This window comes from Brachypodium distachyon, chromosome 3 (assembly GCF_000005505.3).
Source record: "Brachypodium distachyon strain Bd21 chromosome 3, Brachypodium_distachyon_v3.0, whole genome shotgun sequence".
Taxonomy (NCBI): Eukaryota; Viridiplantae; Streptophyta; class Magnoliopsida; order Poales; family Poaceae; genus Brachypodium; species Brachypodium distachyon.
In genome coordinates this window covers 48,731,919-48,751,864 of record NC_016133.3, presented here as the reverse complement: position 1 = coordinate 48,751,864, position 19,946 = coordinate 48,731,919, and the positions used below count along the sequence as shown (strand labels likewise).

General features: G+C 44.2%; 2 protein-coding genes across 8 annotated transcripts; one reads left to right on the top strand and one right to left on the bottom strand.

Moving 5' to 3' along the window:
- Positions 1 to 14,695: 14,695 nt before the first annotated feature.
- LOC112271993 lies at positions 14,696 to 19,891 on the bottom strand. Of its 7 annotated transcripts, none has more exons than XR_002965609.1 (8): positions 19,550 to 19,891; positions 19,380 to 19,464; positions 19,102 to 19,260; positions 18,900 to 18,975; positions 18,321 to 18,452; positions 16,924 to 16,971; positions 16,568 to 16,817; positions 14,696 to 15,132 (listed from the first exon to the last, which is right to left on the bottom strand). XR_002965609.1 is itself a non-coding variant. In XM_024462373.1 (5 exons), coding segments are annotated over exons 1-5 (519 nt in total). In that variant the 5' UTR covers positions 19,748 to 19,891; the 3' UTR covers positions 18,153 to 18,451. The 7 variants fall into 7 exon arrangements, 1 of the variants encoding a protein (XP_024318141.1); XR_002965612.1 differs by having other exon boundaries at positions 18,333 to 18,452; XR_002965608.1 differs by lacking the exon at positions 16,924 to 16,971.
- On the top strand, positions 15,000 to 15,992 carry LOC100822047. Its single transcript, XM_003575205.4, has one exon. The coding sequence runs from the start codon at positions 15,328 to 15,330 to the stop codon at positions 15,652 to 15,654; it is 327 nt and encodes a 108-aa protein (XP_003575253.1). The 5' UTR covers positions 15,000 to 15,327; the 3' UTR covers positions 15,655 to 15,992.
- Positions 19,892 to 19,946: the final 55 nt, after the last annotated feature.

The following is a 19,946-nucleotide window of genomic DNA, read 5'->3' as shown; positions in this document are numbered from 1 at the left end:
TTACATCACTACATGATAATTATTTATCAGTGTGCAGATTTCCTGTTTCTTTAGTATAAGGGCACATACAATAGTCTTCTATTGACGATGTCATCAGGGTTAATTGCTAACTTGGAAAGGACAGAAATGAAAAAAAATCTTCTCTTAGCTAAGGAGATGATCTCTTTACAAGAAAAGTAACACAGCTTTTTTTTCCATCACACGTTTTCCTAATTAATTAAGGATCACATATTTCTATATTCAAGATACCATTAATTCTACAGATGGCATAAAGTGACAAAGTATTGTACTATAACGTTTTTATTGTCTTCTCTAATTGACGTGGATCGCATAAGAAAAGATACTTCTCTACTAGTGTACATGGCCTAGATGGTAAAAACCAAGATTGAGCTCACATCAGCATCAATTTACCATTTGATTCTAAAAAAGGATCGTTTTATCCTGATAGAAAATTAGATGCAAAAGCAAATAGTACTCGTACATTCTAGTGGGCACATTTCATGATGCCAGAAGAGAAGCAAAACCCTCTCCTCGGTGTTGGTAGATAAACAAGAGGCACTGACCTCTGCTCACCGAATGATCCTGTCTTTCTCATGATACCACCATGGGTTGCCATCCTGGCTTGGCTATCTGCAACAGCAGCAACATCGTGCTGCAGTGCACAGCACTGAGAAAGGAGCACCGTTCCCTTCGACGTGCTTGGAAGTTGGAAGCGAGGAGCCTTGCAAGGTACTTTTTGCAGGAATTCCTCTCGCTTGCCGTGCCCTGAAGCAAAGCTAAATCCAAATGCAAAGAATCCATCACCTGCTCGTTTCCAGCGCATGAGGGCTCAGATCGATGCTCTCCCTGCTGCTTGTACCAATCCCAAGGAATTGATCCCTGAACCGCACCCTGAAAACGAAAGCGCAGAAAGCAGCAGGCGGAACGATTCTAGAAGTAAACAACAGCGGCGCTCGGTAGATTGAACGTAGGGTAGATTCCGCTTATTCGCTGAGGATTGCCTGTTAAGGTTGCACCTGCACGGTTCCTGTCGCCGCCGCTGCCTGAGGTGTCTGCCGCCGGAGACGGCGCAGTGTTAGGTCGCCAGATCTCTCTTGTTTTTGGGCCTTCGTAACCCACTCCTGAGAACTTGCTCCAATGGCCTTTTTATTTTGACGGCATTTTTTTTGAGAAAGAGAGGTTTTCTGACAGGCTTATGCCGGCACGCCAGTAGTAATTTAGGCCCCCAAAAGCGAGAAGTCACATTTTCACAGAGAGGAGAGGACGTCGATGCTAACCTTAAAAAATAAAAAAACAAATATGGAGTATTTTATTTTAACACGAACAAAACAAATATTAGCACAAAGAAGGCCAAAACGAGAAGATGATGATGATTTCCATGTGCCCCATAATAGGTTCACTATTACTCCGCCTGAGATTGCTTATATCCTTATTAATATTATTCATAATTAATAAAACTGTCTTGATTCTGCTAAAAATTGTAACCCTTTTATGAAAACTCACGCATCAGTACCCATGAAAAGTTTCGGCATAGTCTTCTAAATATTTGGAAAATTCAGATACACTTTAAGCAAGTTTTTCCCTAACATCAAACATGCATGCATGCATAAAAGCGTCGTATGCGCATGTTTCATGCTTTTTCCAAAGATGTTTCAACCATGATTTGAAATATGTTAAATCAGTGTTTCATACAACTTCGCAAGATTATAAAATGCTTAGTGGAATTTGTATATCTCAAAAGATTCAAATGTGTTTCTGGATAGCTATTTTAGACGTTTTTCACCATATTTCTTTGGATTCGACATGTGCTTTATCATATTTCATGCATATGAATTCCATTGTGCTTCATAGAAGTTTTGTACATTTAAATTCCACTGTGTGCGAATAGTGAATTTCTATATCTCAAATGATGTTTCAAATGTGTTTGTGGATATTTTGGGCGAGTTTGACCATATTTCTTTTGGATTCCATATGTGCCTTCTCATATAGTATTTCATATGAATTCCATTGAGAACTCGTCCGCGACCACCGCCATGGTTGTTGTTGTTCTCGACAACAATTAGAGTAAGTGGTGCCAATGTTCGATGGCACAAGAGCGGGTATAAAAGTAGGGCGTGTACGCCGGCCTTATAGCGAAGGTCGCCGTACACTTGGACAAGTTGACACGTCGATATTTTTTGAATAGGTTCGGTCGACCCTGCGGGTGCGACCTAGTCCTGTGTTAGGAGAGGCTTCGAAGGGGTCGTTAGCTAAAGCGTTCGGGTCGATCGAGGCTCCCCGAATCACTTAGCGAGAGTTCGAAAGGGGCCGCCTCGTACTTGGGCCGAACGAGGCTTCCCAAGTAGTGAGGTTGAGATACCCTTAGAACTCTAACCCGATTCCCTCTCCTTCGGGCTCGGGCCGTACGAGGCTTCCCGAGATCCCAAAACTAGAGCTCCTCTCAAAAAGGCTTTCTAGCCCTCTCCCCTTGAGTTTATTCAAGTGAGAGTGAATGGTACATGCCCCCATAGGGGGTATTTATAGCCTAGGGATTCATGACAAAAGACCATGGTTACCCTTGAGGGAGAGAGAAAAGTGAGGGCAAAATGGTAAAAGTAGCCTCTTGGTCCACAGCTTTTGTGTGCACCAAGTGGGAAAAAAGGGGGCTTGGTCCATGGTCCACCATGGACTAAGGGTCCCCTCCTCACACCTTTCTTGCCCCCTATTCAAGCTCAATTCTCCTTTTGACCATGGCACGAGAGATTTGACTTGTTGACTTGTCTTCCTTTACCACGTAGGATTGACCGCGCCATGTGGGCGTCTTGACTCGTGCTTGAAAAATATTGACTTGTTTTTGGGCCATCTTTTGGGCCGAGGCCTAGTTGGGCCCGAATAACGGTTCGATTTAGTGAGGAAGATCCGACGGCCAACGTGGGTTCCCCGCCCTAGATCGGACGGACCTCCTCTTTCTTCTTCCTCGGTACGGTCCAGGTCAAACCGGCCACCTTTCCAGCGGCGCCGTCGTCACCATGGGTGAGAGGAGGGGCTCAGCCCCCGGTCGGGACTGCGCAGGGGTGCTCCCCCCACCTCCCTTTCCTTCTTTTCAAAAAAGGCGGCTTGTCTCCCTTCTATTTTTGCTTGTCTTGGGCAGTAGGAAGGATGGCAAGGTGTCAGCCTCGCATTTGCCGGCTCGGATGCCAAGGAGCTCCCCGTGGCCTATAGAATGGAGCTCAAGGCCCATGGTGGAGCTCCATACCGGTCTTGTTTGATTTTTCCGGCACCAAAGCCTCGTTCGGCGGCGCCCGAAACTTCTTCGGGACTTGGTGTTCTTGTGCGTTTTGCAGGGGCGTCGGCCACTCCTCGGTTGTGACGACGGTTGTCTTGGTACCCGGGGAGCCATTGCGGAAGCTCGTCCTTGTTGAGGCGTCGTGGGGGCGAGGTGCGCGAGCGAGGCCGCTTGGAGCAAGGTGTAGGCGGTGCCTCCAAGTCTTCCCGGGAGACCTACGTCGGCTTCGCCATTCCCCCTGCTCGTGCGAAGGTGAGAGAAGCTCCACCGTGGTGAACTTCCTTCTCCTTGACGCCGGGCGGCTTCTTGGTCATTTCGTCGAACACCCTCAGAGCTTGCCGTCGGCTCCACGGTTAGGACGCGCAAGGGGCTCGGGCGAGGCCCCGTGTGGCCTGGCGTGGTCTGGGTGCGACCGCGGGCACCTTTCGGCGTCGACGCGGGTGCACGGGGCGAGGAGCGGGCGGCTCGGACGCGCGCGGCAGCGCGTGACGGGGCGGTTGCGGTGTACGCGCGGCGCGGCTCGGCAGCGAATGCGCCCCTGTCAACCGCGCCAGCGAAGCCACCTCCCCCGCTGCTTCCAGGAGTTCCCCATCCGAGCTGGAGCTCGGTGAGGTCGTGGACAAGCTACTGCTCAGCATCCGCGCGGTGATGACGCACGGTAACGGTAGCCGCAGCAGCACCATCGGGGCTAGTGACGCGTAGGTCTCCTCCGTTGAGGGCTTGAGGCCGAGGCGCCTCCGCCGTAGCGTCCGTCACCGCGGCCGCGAGTGCGAGGTGCGTCCCCGTGAGGCCGTGACTAGCTAAAAGGCTTCCGACGATGGCAACCAGAGCCAGACAATTGCTCTGGACGGCGATCGATGTGCAAGGCTGCAACCCATGTGCAAGACCGCCTGTCCCCAACGCCATGGATCTGGCCGACACATTTCTTAACCTGTTTTCCCCGTTTTTTCTCTCGACAAAAGAAGGCATTTGTTCTGGACATTGTGTGCTGATGCGGGTCGGGTATACCCGCAGGTCTGTGCGACCCGATTCGGGTCCGGGTTTGGTAAAATTTTGGACCCGGTGCTGGGTCCCGGGTTGGGTCGTAGGTGCGGGGCGAGTGGCCGGGTCCGGGTCTGGCATGGCCGGACCCCGCCCCGAACCCGGCGGGTGCCATCCATTGTGGTGTGCGCTAAGGAAGAGGAAGAAGCCCCGATGGGCATGGGAAGAAAATGATTCGTATTCGTGACCTCATGAGTAGAGGCGGCGAAGGGATGGGAGAGGAAGGGAGTTACATACGGGGACAGTTGGATTTAGGGTTTGTGTTGTTATAGTAAATGGGCTGGGCAAGAATTTTCTTAATGGCGAGTATGGGCCTAGATCTACATGTGTGAAAAACTGAACCGGGTATGTGGGTTTCCTGGTTCGGGTAAGGCAGTACCAAATCCGGACCCATTAGGCCTGAATTTTCCCATTCACAGACCGGGTCTGATTTTTCCTCAGACCAGCATCTAATCAGGTCTAGACCCATAGGGTAATCGGGTTTCAGGTACCCATTGGCATCCGAACAAACTTGATGGTGGTGGTCGTCGTCCTGCAACAACAACTGTAAAGAGAGTTCACCACCCCTCTCTTTTTTGGCAAACTAGCTTGCAGAGGATCTGTTTTGTTACAATTTTTTATATCTGGAAGCAGTTGTCGCGTTGGACAAAAGTGGCCTTGCAATATTTGTGTAAATTTTGATACATTTTGCATGTGATTATTATGCTGAACGAATTGATTTTTCGGGGTCACGTAATTTGACAGTCAACAATATTATGTAATCACTAAGTTGATTTTTAAGGACGTGCGGACACGTACGTACTTACTACTAGTAAATAATTCAAACACTCGGCAAAAATAATTCAGACTTAGCTGTTTGATGACTAGCAAGAATCGTGTTTTGTTGCTGTTTATCTCCTTGTCGTTTTAGGACAAGGTCCCCTGATAGGCTCAGGTTTTTGTTCCGAAATAAGCATTCAACTTTGGATCTCATCGAAATAAATACGTCCCAATAATAACACCCTCCATCATCATGCCCAATAAGTATGCCCTTGTCATTTTAGGATGAGGTCTCATGATAGGCTTAGATTTTTGGTCCGAAATAAGCCTTCAACTTTGGATCTTGTCGAAATAAACATGTCCCAATAATAACACCCTCCATCATCATGCCAACTAAGTGTGCCTCTTTCCTACAGGTTGTATTTTTACTTTACTTGCCTTTTGCATGCAAGTTATGCTCTAAATCTAATCCCCTGGACGGGCGGAGGACCCGGTAGGGCAAGGTAGGGCGGCCGCCCTACCTTGATTTTTGACTCAGTTACGAATTGGGTAAGATTATGACCGGGAACTAAAGGATTCGTGCCCTCGTGGGGTGATGGGAGGTCGGGACCGAGAGAATCGAATGGGAGATAGATACCTACGGTGGAGGAGACGAGGCAGGGGTCTGCGGCGCCCGGCAGCGGGATGGGGAGGGAGGGGCGGCGGCGCTCGCATGAGGAGGAAGATGAGGGACGGAGCGAGCCAGCGAGGGGGGGGCGTGGCGCTTGGCACCTGGATGGGCCAAAATATAGGTGGCCAACGGCCCAGCAAGGCCCGTCAGGTCTAAGGTAGAAAAAAAAAGTTAGATTTGGGCCAAAACTAGTTGAGTTCACGGGCGAAATGTAAAGATGAGTTGGGTTGTGGCAGAATTAAGAAGGTTAATGGCCAAATGTATTAATCCAAAAAAGAAAAATAAATAAACGGTTCGTGCCTGAGGGCCTGAGGTTGAAGCCTAGACACGGCACAGGTGGGGCCTCGGGCCGGCCCGACCCAATTATTTTATACACAATACATTTATTATTTTATATTTTTTATAATATTGTTAATGTAACAATATCTTTGCTGAGAATAGTCTCGTTTGCTATGTCGCATATCTATTTGATCTTTTTTGTGTGTAAGTATCGAGATGTTTCTAGAATAAAACATATAACTACAGATTAACAGTTATAAAAACCTGAGTTGACAATCCATATCTATTTGTTATAGCGTTGTATGAAACATCACATTACCAAATATACGTAGCACAAATATCATCACAAACACGCATTCATATTTTGGTGAGGTATTCACAAAAAATATAACTATATGTTTGCTAGTGATCTGTATTTCTATGAGACTTATTGTAGCCGTCTTGTTATGAGCACTCATAAATATTAAATTAATTTCCAAAATCAATACAAATTCACCTATTCAAATATTAAATGTTAAAAAATACAATGACATACAAATTAGTAAAAAACTAAAAAATACATTGTTACAACCATAAATAAATATTAAATGTTATGTGTATGGATATTAGTTCGCTCTACCTCAAAAAAAATTTGTACTTCGCCAATGTGTATATGCTATTATGCTAGAAAAATAATAGGATACAAGAGACGGTGATATCTTACGCACTCATCTCTGATTTTCTTCGGCATACAGTTTGGATGCACAAGCTCATTGTGTTCTTGTTAGCAGTTTTTTTTCACAAATTCAATCACTATACATGCTGGCAACAAGGTACATGACTCTTGAGTATAATCCGTCGCTCCGAGAAATTTACACGTCCATGCCACCGCGAAACTAACACACCGCAACCCTCCACCCTCCTCGCGTCTCTCTACCCCAACCGAAAGAAAAACAAATCTGCCCGATCCAATCCCCTTCGCCTACCCGAGCCGGCGGCGGCACAGTCTGCTCGCGCCCCCGCCCTCCTCCTCAACGAGCCGCCACCCCTTCCTCACCATCCAGCTGCCGAGCACCCCACCCCCCTCGCTCTGTCTTCGTCTTCCTCCTCGCGCGACCGCCTCCACTGCTGGTATCTATCTCCCCTTCGATACTCTCGCTCCTGGCCGTTTCTCCAACCATCAATCCACCAACGGATTCACCAATTTGTAACTGAGGCAAAACTCATGGTACGGCGGGGCCTTGCGATTCTGGGTTCTCCGCCCGTGTCCAAGACCCTACCTGACGCCGAATTTCTCTTCTGCTAGGCTCCATGGAGGACCAATACGAGATAGTAGAGTTCGAATTGGGACGTCTAAGGGAACGTAGGCACATGGTGTGCAACGGTCCTGAGGGACCTTCTATCTTCACGACCATGATGAAATATATATATATATATGTTCCATACATATATATCTGTGAATAGTATGGTGTTGGATGTGTTTGTTGTAGCAATGACCACGAAATCTAGTCTTGATGCAAGAAAAAGAATGGCGTGGGCAAACTGGTGAAAGATTTGGGGCCTGAGAGCAGAGTTACTCCAATTCTAAGCAGGTGCAAAGAATTTACCTTGTCCTTTAATATGGTTTGCATGTTATGTGTGTGTGCTTCAACTGTTATGATTTTTATGGTTCTTCATGTTCATATGGTACTTCATGTTTATTGTACACATGTTCAGTGCAAAGAATTTACCATGTCCTTTAATATGGTTTGCATATTATGTGTCTGTGCTTATGACTTATATGGTACTTCCTCCGTTCCATAATTCTTGTCGAAATATTACATGTATCTGGACGCTTTTTAGAAATATATACATTCATTTTTTGCAAATTTGAGACAAGAATTATGGAACGGAGGGAGTACTTCATGTTCATTGTAGACATGTTCCGTGCAAAGATTTGGCCATGTCCTTTAATATGTTTTGCATGGTATGTCTATGTGCTTCAACTGTTACGATTTATATGGTACTTCATGTTGTTAATTGTAGGAATGTTGATTTTGAACCATCACACGAATTAAGTCTTTCTGACTTTTTCGAACACATGAGAGGATACCATTGCTCCACTGCTGGGTGATACATCCTGATGATGAAATGCTTGGACCAAATATCCAGAACTAGTCATATGACACACTTCAGAAGTACAGCCAAACCTTGGAAAAGTTGAGGGAAATTTTACCAGATGAGGAATATGCTCATAAACGTGAGACTATTATAAACGTGATACTCTAAATTTTTTTCTTGGAACTACATTGGCTACACTTGAATTATATTAATTTGTTTGCAGGTAGGGTAATTCAAAATTTGCTTGAGGCTCATAATAAACAATTGACAAGCCATGGGTATGCTTCTTTGTGTCAATTTATGGATGAAGACAAACTTGCTGTTTTATACTGGGACAACAGATTCCATGTCCTGCACAAGGTATAAACTGAACATTCCTTACTCTTACTATGAGGATTTTCTCGTTATAAATTGTAATATAATGTTTTAATGATACTGGTTATTGCAGCGACATGGAGACTTACTCTTGCTGGAAACGAGCTCAAGTATTCTAAAGGAATATCCTGAAGCAAGGTGGAGAGTATTTGAGGAGGTACGAGCTCCAAAACACCAATACTTCACTCTGTGTGCGTACCGGTGTCCGATACATATCTGATACACTTCGATACATATCCCTGTATCCCTAGAGTATCGGTAGAACATATGATAATAAATAAATAAAGATTTTAAAGATGGAAACTCGGTGGATACATCTGGGAGTTTCTAAGGATAATTTAGAAACCCTACCTCTAATTTAGTGATATGTTGTATAAGGATGTAAGTAGTTAAGTCTTAAGTAGATCTGCTGTTTGTGTTTGCTAGTTTGCTATGTTCTGCTTGAGTTCATTTGATCATTTCACAATTTCATATTTCATGTTCATATTGATTTTTTTATTCTTTTAAATTACTCAAACGTAACCATGTATCATCATTTTGGAAAAATGACTTATCATCTATATCCATCCGATACAAGTATTGTATCGGTGCCGGCTAGGGTACGACGGCATACCCTTTCTCCCCTCTATGTTCATTACTTCCTGTTTCAATTTATCTATGTTCAGGTGGATACACACACCATCTACTTGATTGATCAGTATTTTCCGGCCAATTCGCAACCAAACTATGAAAGGGTAAGTTGCACCAAAACGTCACTTTCAAGCTTTGAAAATTGACGTGTTGGGAAGAAGCTTTAAAAATTGACGTGTTGGGTTTATTATTTTGACAGGCCATGTCATGGCACCAATCAAAAGCTTGTGAAACAAAGCCTGAAGAACCTGAGGGATCTGGTGCTGAAATATTTTTGTCGAAGGGACAAAAAAGGCGGCTGAAAAAGCGCCTGAAAAAGGAATTAGATAAAATGGAGGAAGACGCCTTAAATAGGCATGATTTAGGTGAAGGCCAACAAGAGGATTCCACGAAAGCACCATCGGCACGTTCAGATGACGGCTATGACCCTCAAGTAGCAATAGTTGGACACAGCCACAAACAAGGTTTCAGTGCAGAGGCAGAAGCCTAGGATCTAACTGGTTTATATTTCGCCATCTAAGCTAATTCATGCGCAGTTGTGTTCATCTCACGGTAACAGTGGGAAATATCAAATTGGATCATATCTTCCAGAATGTTGAAAAAATCTTCGTATATAGCAGCCGTTGCATCCAAAGGACAAGTAGCGGCAGAAAGGGCCTGAATCACCTCGAAAGAGTCTGAATACCTCCCTCTGATCTCTAATCATGAAGGGGTTCTCATATAATGTGTTAAGTGATTAGAGATTCCACCTTTAGTTCGATTGGTTTATTTGAGATCTAATGGCTAGAATTAAAAGTTCTGAGTTTTCACGAGATGAAGATTGTCACTTAATACGATGTTAAGTTGTCATCCACACAGAACTAAAATTGCCTATGTCTTGGAAGTTGCCACATGACACATGGCACGATCGCACCCATGCTCTCCCCGTCCCGATGATTAGGGAAGCGTTCGCTCAAAACTAAGGAGCGATGCTCCTCATGAATTCCGTTACAAAAAGAACTAACGTATACAACTCTAAATGTATTAAATCCATTGTGATATATATCTTTCTAGCATATTTTTTTCAAATCATAGAATATAGTAACTTTTAAAGTTGGTACTAAACTTTAAATCTTATGAAAAGAGACGGACGTAGTACATTTCAAGGCAACTAATTGAGCCTATTATACAGTACTCTTATATTTGGGAACAGAGACAGTATGATTATACTTATGTCGTCCCTCCAAACTAAACTAATTAACTTGTTAAAGCCATTTACACAGCAATTTATAATCCACCTTGCATATATGGTGCAAGATTAGTCCTAAGATTCTCTTTTTTTAAGCAACAAGTGGATTTTGGGAGTCCAGACGGTATTCACGCTAAGGTCCAACCGCATGCCAAACGCCGAGGCCGGTCCACAGGTTACAACACAAGATACAAAAGGACTCGCTCAGACGACCCACTATCTTCCACTTTCATCCCAAATTAACTGATGTGGATTTGCATAGATTCTTATACAAATCCACATCAGTTAATTCAGGACAGAGGGAGTATAACTCTAAGACCTAAGGCTGTAGAAATTCTCGGCCTCTCAACGTTCCACATGCGCGTACTATTGTCGGTGTAGAAATTATCGGCCTCTCAACATTCCACACTCGCACCTGCACCTACTATTGTCTGTCTGAGTGGTTGTTGTCCGGGGTCGGTCTCAGTGTTTATTTGCAACTAAAAAAGACATCTTGACAAATGACATATCTGGTCTTCTACGCATCATGTATTAACACTGGTATAAGGAATATAAGTTCTAAATTCGCTGTCGACATTCCGGGTCTCCTCACGAAAGCTACGACTCAATTAACACTCAACTAATCTTTCCATCGAGAAAATTCTCTATGGATCCCACACCCCACAAACGAACAGCATCATGAGAGAGAGCGAGCGCGTTATAGACTCCTCTAGAGAGAGAGAGAGTTAGACTCCTCTAACTAATGCGTGAACAAACCAATCAGCCAATTAATCAGGTGATCAGGGTCAAAAATTTAACTATAGATATGTGTTCCATTCACAGCCACAAACAATTAAAGGAGAAATTAAAGAAAAAATATATCAAAAGATTAGTTAATTATTAGTAAGGGATTTGTCATCATCCATGCAAGCTTGCATGATCGAGTTGGAACCAAGGATAGAGATCATGCATGCACCATAAACCTCAGGTGATGTTAACCTCCAAGCACATTAGTTGATGATTTACAGCACTAGCTGGGGAACTAGCTATCAGCAGCTGGTTGATCATCCTTTCTTGCTAATTAAGTATTCTTCCTTCACAGGGGTAATGCATGCACGGAAGATGGTTATGTTATATGTTAATGTCCTTGCTTTAGTTAGTGGATCACATAATTAGGGTTAGGCGTGTATGGACCATTTACACTTAGTGCATGGGGGGCATGCCCTGCCCCACTAATGATTCTACTAGGTTTCCATTTTCGACTAGAGATTTCTACTAAGTGGCTTAGGCTTTTTGGCCATCCTATGGGAATGTTGGGAAAAAAAGATAGAAACAAGCATGCAGTTCTCCAGTTTTATCTCTCTCCCATCGTTACTACTCCTTCCGGCCGGAATTAATTACTTGTCGAAATATTACATATATCTAGACGCATTTTACACATAGATACATCCGTATTTGGATAAATTTGAGACAAGTAATACCGATCGGTGGGAGTCCATGATTAGTGCATATCATATCATCACCAATATCCTGAGGTAAAAGGGTATCAAATTAGAAGGCTGGATTTGTCTTCTCTACATCAGTGATTGAGACTCGAGGTTCTATGCATGCATTTCTCAGACTTAGAAGTGTTTTACCTTTTCGTTTCCATCTGTATCTCCCGAGTTAAGAAAAAGACTGCTACTCGTTCTAGTAAACAGTTTTTTTCTCGTTTTTTAGGCCTTCTTAGATTTGCAAGACTCGTAAAATTCGGAAACAGGAAACATGCATAGAGGAATTGAATGACATAGCATTGTGTAATTTCTACAAGAATTTGAAACACCCGAATAAGTTAGCTGCAACACATGATAAAAGCGCAAGTTTTCTACAATGACTAGGTGTGTGTCATGGTTGTCATAGACTCGAAGGAAAATTTCAAAGGGTTCAGCTCGATCAGTGAAATTTTCCTTCTGAACTGAGTGCAAAGTGGACCGTAGAAAACATTCTGAACTACTTCAATTGTACAAATCAAATAAGCTTCCGAGGAAAAGAGTAAATTACAGAAATACACCCCTTCAAGAGATGTGATTATATAAAACTACAACTCCAAGGGGTTTTAACAAACAAAAAAATGACTCCAACACTGATGAGTAACAAAACAAACTTACACTTATTAGCCATTTACTCTCTGACCCCACATATCATTGGAACACCGCCTATATATAATTTCTAGACAAAACTTTTCATAGAAAATAAAAAATGCTTTCTGGCCTCAGTTTAATTTTAAAATATTAACCCATTTTGCCCAATCATTTTATAAACAATCCCAAATTCATGATTCGGCTAAATTTGTACCGCAAAATTCACAGTTTCCATAAATAGTTGTCATGTTTTAGGAAAATCGTAAATTCCTTCCTTAGTTTAATGTTAATATTCAGCACATTTTGCCCCAAAATTCAAGTTTAGGCCAAATTTGAATCAAAAGCGAGGCAACCTCCACCGGTGCTCGTTGGAACAAGTTAGTGCAGTTGGTAGAATGTAATCTAGGCCCGCACCCCTTGCTGGGGCGTTGTAGTTTGTTCATGTACATAAGAAAACCTCTGCTTTATTAATATACTAGGCAAAGCTTTTACCTCATTTGGAAATATATTCAAAGTTCCCAGACATTCTTGAATTTTTCATAAGAAACCCTAAATGTCTTCCACAGTTGACTATTAAAATTTTAAACCTTTCTTCCAAGTTGTTTGAGAGAAGCAATTCAAAGTTCATGATTCGGACAAATGTGAACCTTATAAATCAAAGTTTCTAGAAAATTAATAACTTTTCACACAAAACCCTAGTTTCGTTGCTTTCCTTACTTGATCATTACATTTAACAGAGAGAAGTGAGATGGAATTGACATGGCTCAGGTGGCTTATTCCAATGGCTCGGTGGAACTAGCTAGAGAGATTAGAAGCTAACATGTGTGAGTTTGTGCTTTTTTTTGTTACTCGCTGGTCTTGAACTTAGAGATGTGCAATTCTGCTAGGAAAAAAATAATCTAAGTTCCATCTTTTGAGGGTGTCTTTGTGCAACTTAACCTCAAGAAAAATCTCTAAGGTCGTTCATTTGAACCCAATCCCCGCCAATCCAGAGGAAATGGCATGGATTATAGTTCATTTTCCTCTCAATCTGTCCTAATTTTCACCAATTCAGAAGGAATGTCCTTGAATCGAAGAAGACCGAAGGATTGAAATCGTAAGAATGACAATATAAATTTCTTGAACCAAGGAAACTCTCAGAGCTAGCTAACATTTGGTCCTAACTTTGATTGAAATTACTAGAGCTATAAGCCCAGAACGACCAAACTATCTAGTCCATCGAACTTGAAAGTTGCTCGGTGGCATGCATTTTGAATACGAGACAGAAAATAAAACGACGGTCAAAGAGGCAGAGACGACAAAACAGGGTATATCTGGATGATTGGTCCTTCGTTCGTTGGTTCCCTCCCGTGATAGTGTCAGGAGCCTCCTGACACGATCTCTCTCCAGCCTCTCATAAGCACACACGTAACATTAATCAGCAACAATGACTTAGATTTGACATGATCCCTCTACGAATAAAATTTGATCTCGACAAAGGCAAAACGGATGGATGAACGCTTCATGTTAACTTTGACAAAACGAAACTTTTGTAGTCAGTAGGTGGTCGTACTCGAGCTCACTAGGGATCAAACACAAACTACAAGCATATTATTCCTTTGGTGATTGATGGGTGCCGTACCCTTTATAACCAGACATCTACAGGTGACTTTATCAATCTTCAATCTCCACGACTAGCGTCTTCTTCGGTAGATGCAGTTTATGTACGTGCATAAATGTGTGGTGTGAGTGAGTGTGCGTCTACAAGTTGTATTTGGTGTTGTCTTAAAAGAAGAAGAAGAAGAAGAAAAGCGACAGCCATATCGCTTTTCTATACAGTAACTAAAACATGTAGTCGACAGGAAATTTTTTTCTCCTAAAGTGCGAGAATATATACTTTTAAATTTGTCTGTTCCGTCCTAGGAAGTTTACACGGTTTGTTGTTCATGCTCATGCATGCCAGTCCATAGAGAATTTGCACTCCACGATCCAACCGGCATGATCTATAAATCAGATGGCGGAAAAAGCTTGCATCACCAATAAGGTATACGTTCCTAAATTCTTGTCGTTGTTTTAGTACAAATTTTAACTAAAACAACGACAAGAATTTAGGAACGGAGGGAGTACTATTTAGAAGCTGACTGTTTTTTAGTTACAGAACCGTCGACGTGTTTAATCATCGGATTATGTCGTATCTTAATCCAATGATAGTAAGTAAGAGAGGAAAGAGCGATAATGATTTCCGATCTTGATCTAATGAATCGGATACGTCAACTGAAATTTAAGGCTTCTTTCTTAAAAATCAGTCGACTGAGAAATGGTTAAATAACCTAATATTACTGTTCGAAGAAAAAACATACAGAGTATGTGACATCATTACGCCGTAAGCAAGGCAAATCATCATGCAGAGAGCAGAGCAGAGAAGAGAAGGGAAGAGCAGAGCATTGGTTTGGCATGTAAAGGATCACGTCTCTCCTCCCCTGTCACGGTCAAACAGGGAAGGGTGAAAGAAACAAGCACCACAACCCAGCGGAATCCCCCCCACTAGCTTTACGGGCTTAGATAGATCGTCGAGTGCTCCCCTCTCCCCACCACCACCATCTTCCTCCCTCGATCGATCCCCTTCCCTTGCCCTGTCTCCTCCTCCTCATCCCTCCATATATACGGCCGCGATCCGCCGTGGGTTCAAGCTCAAAGCCTCGTGGTTTCCTCGGACCAGCAGATGTCCCTGCGACACAAATAGCCACGGTTAATTGGAGATGTTTTGCGTGTCGAGGCAGATGGTGGCGACAAGCATGGGGGGTTCCGTGGGGGTGGCGCCAGCCGTGTGAGTGGACGTAAAGGATAAGGGCCTGCAGGTGTGAGATCTTCCATCCATCCATCCCCTGCCTCTGCGGCTGTGCCCTAGTGAGCGATCGACTGCATGTGGGGCGACGTGGTGTCGCTGGTCCGGCAGGGCCTGCGGTGGCGGCGGCGGAGGGGGAGGAGGTCGGCGGCGCGGGTGGTGGACGAGAGCGCGCTCGCCGTCGTCGTCGCCGCCGAGGACGGCAACGGCGGCGCGCCCGCGGCGGCTCCGACCGTGGGAGGCGCGCTGGCCAGGGCGCTGCTGGCGCTGGCGTGCGCTGTCCGCTTCGACGGGGACGGCCTGTCCACGGAGGACGCCTGGGCGGCCAGCGCGTGGCGGCCGCGCGCCGACGAGGTCAGCCACCTCATGGTCCGCGAGAGCATGCGCTACGCCATCTACGCATAGGATTCTACGTGATCTGTGTGTCTGGAACTCGGTATTTGGATTTGGTGTACGTACTTACAGTATTATATATGTATGTATACGATCCTTCATGTTAGTTTAAATGTATAGAGTACCTTATCTTCGATGTACGTATCATGGTCCCTGCTACTGTACTACTCCTACTTTGGTGTCGACAACAAAAAGAAAAAAAAAAGAGTCATTGCTACTGCTGCTACAAGTGTCATGTCAAGTGTCATGGTTATTAGGTTCGTGCTTTCTTCCTCCTTTCAGACAATTGAGCCCGTGCTTGTGTATAGCATTCTTGGTTAATCTAAGAGATGACTACAATTTAATGCCAAGTTCTAATTGTTCTCTTCTTCTTGTTGTTGTTTTCCTCTTTGCCTTTTTTTTGGTTTCGTTTTCTTTAGATTCTTTTTTGCTTCCACAACTCTGTTTGTATCTTGTTCCTTTTTGTTTCTGTGCAGTGAGGTCTGAATGTTTAAACTCCGTCATGTTCTGCCAGATCACTTACATCATGATCAACTTTTCCTGAAGATGTAACTGAACATCACTGCAACCGTGTTGCAAATTCAGATATCTGCAGTTCAGCAATTTGACCTTGGCTAAATTCTGTTAACTGGAAACCTGTCTTTCCTACAACTACAACACATGCTAGCTCCTAGCTGACTGCCCACCAAATGACTTTTGTGTAATCTAGTTAGAGACTGATCAGATAAGTTCATAACAACATCAACAAAAATAAAGTTACTCAGATATCTCCTGCAGATGGCTACTGATTTGAGCAAAATAATGCAGACCTTGGCAGGTCACCTCGAACTGACAATATTAACAAGCATTTCAACACAAAGATGCAAATGGTCCGTACAACTATAAGGCCGCACTCGACATCGCAATTACCGTACAGAGATCTGACCTTAGGAGGAATGGATGGATGGATGGATGGATGTGGATTTCTCTGAGATGAGACCAATTCAGGCGTCAGGGCTGAGACTTTGAGAGTCCCAATCCGAAAGGACCGATCATGATGGCCAGTGAGGATCATGGCATTGTGCAATTCAGGGCCCCTCCTCCAGATATCCAAATATTGCCCCCACTCCACAAGAACTTGCCAGCAGTCTCCTGTCTTGGATATGCAATGTCGTGCCATATCCACGCGACAAGGACTGCAAGGATCAGCACATTTCGTCGGATTTCCACCAATATCAATGAAAACATGACACTGAGATGAACATCGAGCATGTCTGAATCTGGTTAGTGCAAGTCACTGACCTGGTTTTGAGTTTCTAGAGGCATATGTGGAGTTGTTCTCAAAATATACTACAGGAGTAGGAGATGTGATGAAAATTATCAGTCGTAAAAAATACTCTCTCCGATCAATATCAAGTAATAATGTAATATGGACCGGAGGGAGTACATGTTTAAACTCAGCTGTTTTAACTCAAACTGCTTGTTTGTGTTACCCAAGTTGCTTTATTTACTTATCTACTGCACAATCTTGCGTTTGATTTACAGCATGGCCTTTTCAAACAATCAAACAAAATATAAATCATTAGGATGTACACTGCGTACTGAACACACTAATTCAAAGGGGTCTTATTATTTGTATAATTAGATCCACTGATCTGTTACCCGACCACTACCAGAATTTGCACACCACGATTAATCTATAATCCTATATGATCTAAAAAATAATAATATATAATCTATATTTGAGCAGAAGCCAAAATAGTGCTAGCTTAAATTGTGCAGCTGAAAGATCAGAAACCACAGAACTACAGAAGATGCTGGAATTTTGCAGCTGGCTACAGACAGAAAGTAAAAGCATGGTGCGGTTCAGGATTTGGTATTTTGGTGGCCAGCTAAACCCCGGTTCTTCCCCACTGCTGCATGCATATCGCTAACTGATTGCCCTGGTTTTGCTTTGGTACCTTGGTGATAAGTCATACGGAGGAAGTGCCAGTCAGCTCAGTGTAGGTAGGGGCACCATCCATCACGGATGCAATGCCACTGCAGATTACCTAGTCTTGTTAGGTTGGTGATATGTGACCTCTGATTTGACGAGATCTCAATAAAGATGGATGAGCCTAGCTTGCCTCCTGGCAAGCTTCAGAGAATGATTAGTGGAGATAGTCAACCCTGATACCTTCCATTTGTCTCTGTCATCATGTAGACTAGAAGCTTGAAAGTAGTCAGCAAACGCCAATCAGCATCGGAGTGCAAGTTGTTGTTTTTGTTTTGCGGATAAGTGCAAGTTATTTCTTGGAAGTTAAGACAAAGGGGTGGGCCAATTAAAGGTGGACGGCCAACAAGGGCAGTAGGTGATCATGTCCTGAGACACCATGCGTGCAAGTTGCCACTGTTTGAGGGGTATTGGGTCTTAGCTACAGAAAAGTTTGAGCTTTCATTGTCATGTATGACGCAGTACATTTGCCACTTCTAGTGGAGGAGACCGGTGGAGATGACCTCTCGGTCGACAACGCCTTGTTTGGTAAACAGGGTCAGTAGAAATTTGTGTTTATTTGGTAAACATGATCGGCATTACCCACATAGTGCTATGGGTATCATTGTGTTTCTTCCCTCCGTGTTGCTGATTATCTTTTTCAAGTATGTCATACGAGCTACTCATAACAAGTTGAACCCAGATTTTGTAGTTCAGGAAATATCACCTGATTACATACATTAGTGTTTCTACTTTTGCTTCAAGCTCCAGCCAAGGAATTCGTTGAAGTATCTTCATTTCTTCCATACGCGTTTGCAAAACGGTCTGATAGCAGTTCCCATTCTGACTGATCATTCATCTGCAATTTAAGTTGACAACTTATTTCAGAAATAGTTCCTCCGTTCCTTTTCTAAGATGTTCTAACTTTGTCCTAAATCAAAAAAATTAAAGTTTATAGTAGCAAAAATCTACCAAGATCTAAAACTTTAAACTAGTTTTATTAAATCCATCATGATATATATCTTCACATCATACTTATTTGATATTGTAAATATTAGTATATTTCTCTCTAAATTTGATCAAGCTTTAAGAAGTTTGACTTAGGATAAAGATAGAACATCTCATATTTAGGAACGGGGGAGTAGTAAACAAGCACCAGAATGTACTCTGTTACACAAGCTGGGAACCTGCTCTGAACGCAGGGTGAATCAGCAATTGCATCACAAACATTTTGAAATGATATCTCGGAGCAAGATTCAGTAAACAATACGAGTGCAGGGGAAAGAAGAAAGAAAGCACTACCCACCATGGTGCAGCCTCATTGGCGGCTGATCTGAGCGAATCCAGGACACGTTTTTCTCCTGTCAACACTTCGACGAGCCCTTTTGCGATCATGGAGAGACAGACAGACAGGCAGGCAGACGATTTTATTAATTTGGTTCAGAGTAAAGTACACACCGTCACAAAATCGGCAGTGTGTAAAATGGCCACGGGAAGCTGGTGCCAACCGTTGGTGTAGTGTCGGCAGTCGTGCTCCCCGACGACCAGGTCGGTGGGCCACTGCTCGCTGAACCTCTCGGCGGCGTCCGCGGCGTCGCCGCCGCTGAGCCCGACGAACCAGCTCCTCCTGTCCGGGATCCTCCGCGGCGTTCTTCTCAGAACCACTCCTGTGCATCGTTGCAGAGATGGATGAAATCGGCGTCCGCACATAACTGAATTTCTAACTCTCCTTCCATTTGTTCGTGACCCAGGAATAGGGAAGGGTCGGCGGCACTCAGTTCATTACCGGGTATTTTGCTCCGCGACAGCACCGAGAACGCGGCAAGAACATCCTCGGGATCTCGAGGCTGGAAATCGAAGACCAACGACGCCTGCAATTCGAACACAACGGCGAGCGCCATGAAGAGCGTGAAAAGCAATGAGCGGGATGGATTACGGAATTGGGCTTGGCCTCACCTGGGTCCGGGCCGGGTCGGGCCGGAGGAGCACCATGAAGTGCTGAAGCTCCCAGAGGCCCAGCGAGTAGCCCGCAGACATCAGAGCCTGGGCCGGGCCCTGGGGCGCCCGCAGCGGTACGGCAGCGACGTACACGGCGTACCTCCCCGCCGGCCGCACCACGGCCTTGGGCGTCGCCGCCGTAGAGGGGGACGCCATTGGGCGGGGGCGGCAGCCGTGGCCACACAAAGCAACTGACGGTTATAGACGCGCTAACACCGCCCGGCCGTCAGATATTGATCGGACGGCCGTCCGGGTGAGATTCTTATTACTCCTTTCTCACGTGGATCTTTGGCTACCACAGAGCAAGGTCCCAACAATTAACAAAACCTGGAGTTGAACTGAAGCATTATATTCC

What these genes read in the sequence shown, in the direction of transcription:
- LOC100822047 (XM_003575205.4), top strand. Translation starts at nt 15,328, where the DNA reads ATGTGGGGCGACGTGGTGTCGCTGGTCCGGCAGGGCCTGCGGTGGCGG.
- LOC112271993 (XM_024462373.1), bottom strand. Translation starts at nt 19,747, where the DNA reads ATGGCGTCCCCCTCTACGGCGGCGACGCCCAAGGCCGTGGTGCGGCCG. An exon ending in CCGACCCGGCCCGGACCCAG is followed by an intron (nt 19,465 to 19,549) that starts GTGAGGCCAAGC and finishes TTCGAATTGCAG; the next exon opens with GCGTCGTTGGTCTTCGATTT. An exon ending in CTGCCGACACTACACCAACG is followed by an intron (nt 18,976 to 19,101) that starts GTTGGCACCAGC and finishes TGATCGCAAAAG; the next exon opens with GGCTCGTCGAAGTGTTGACA.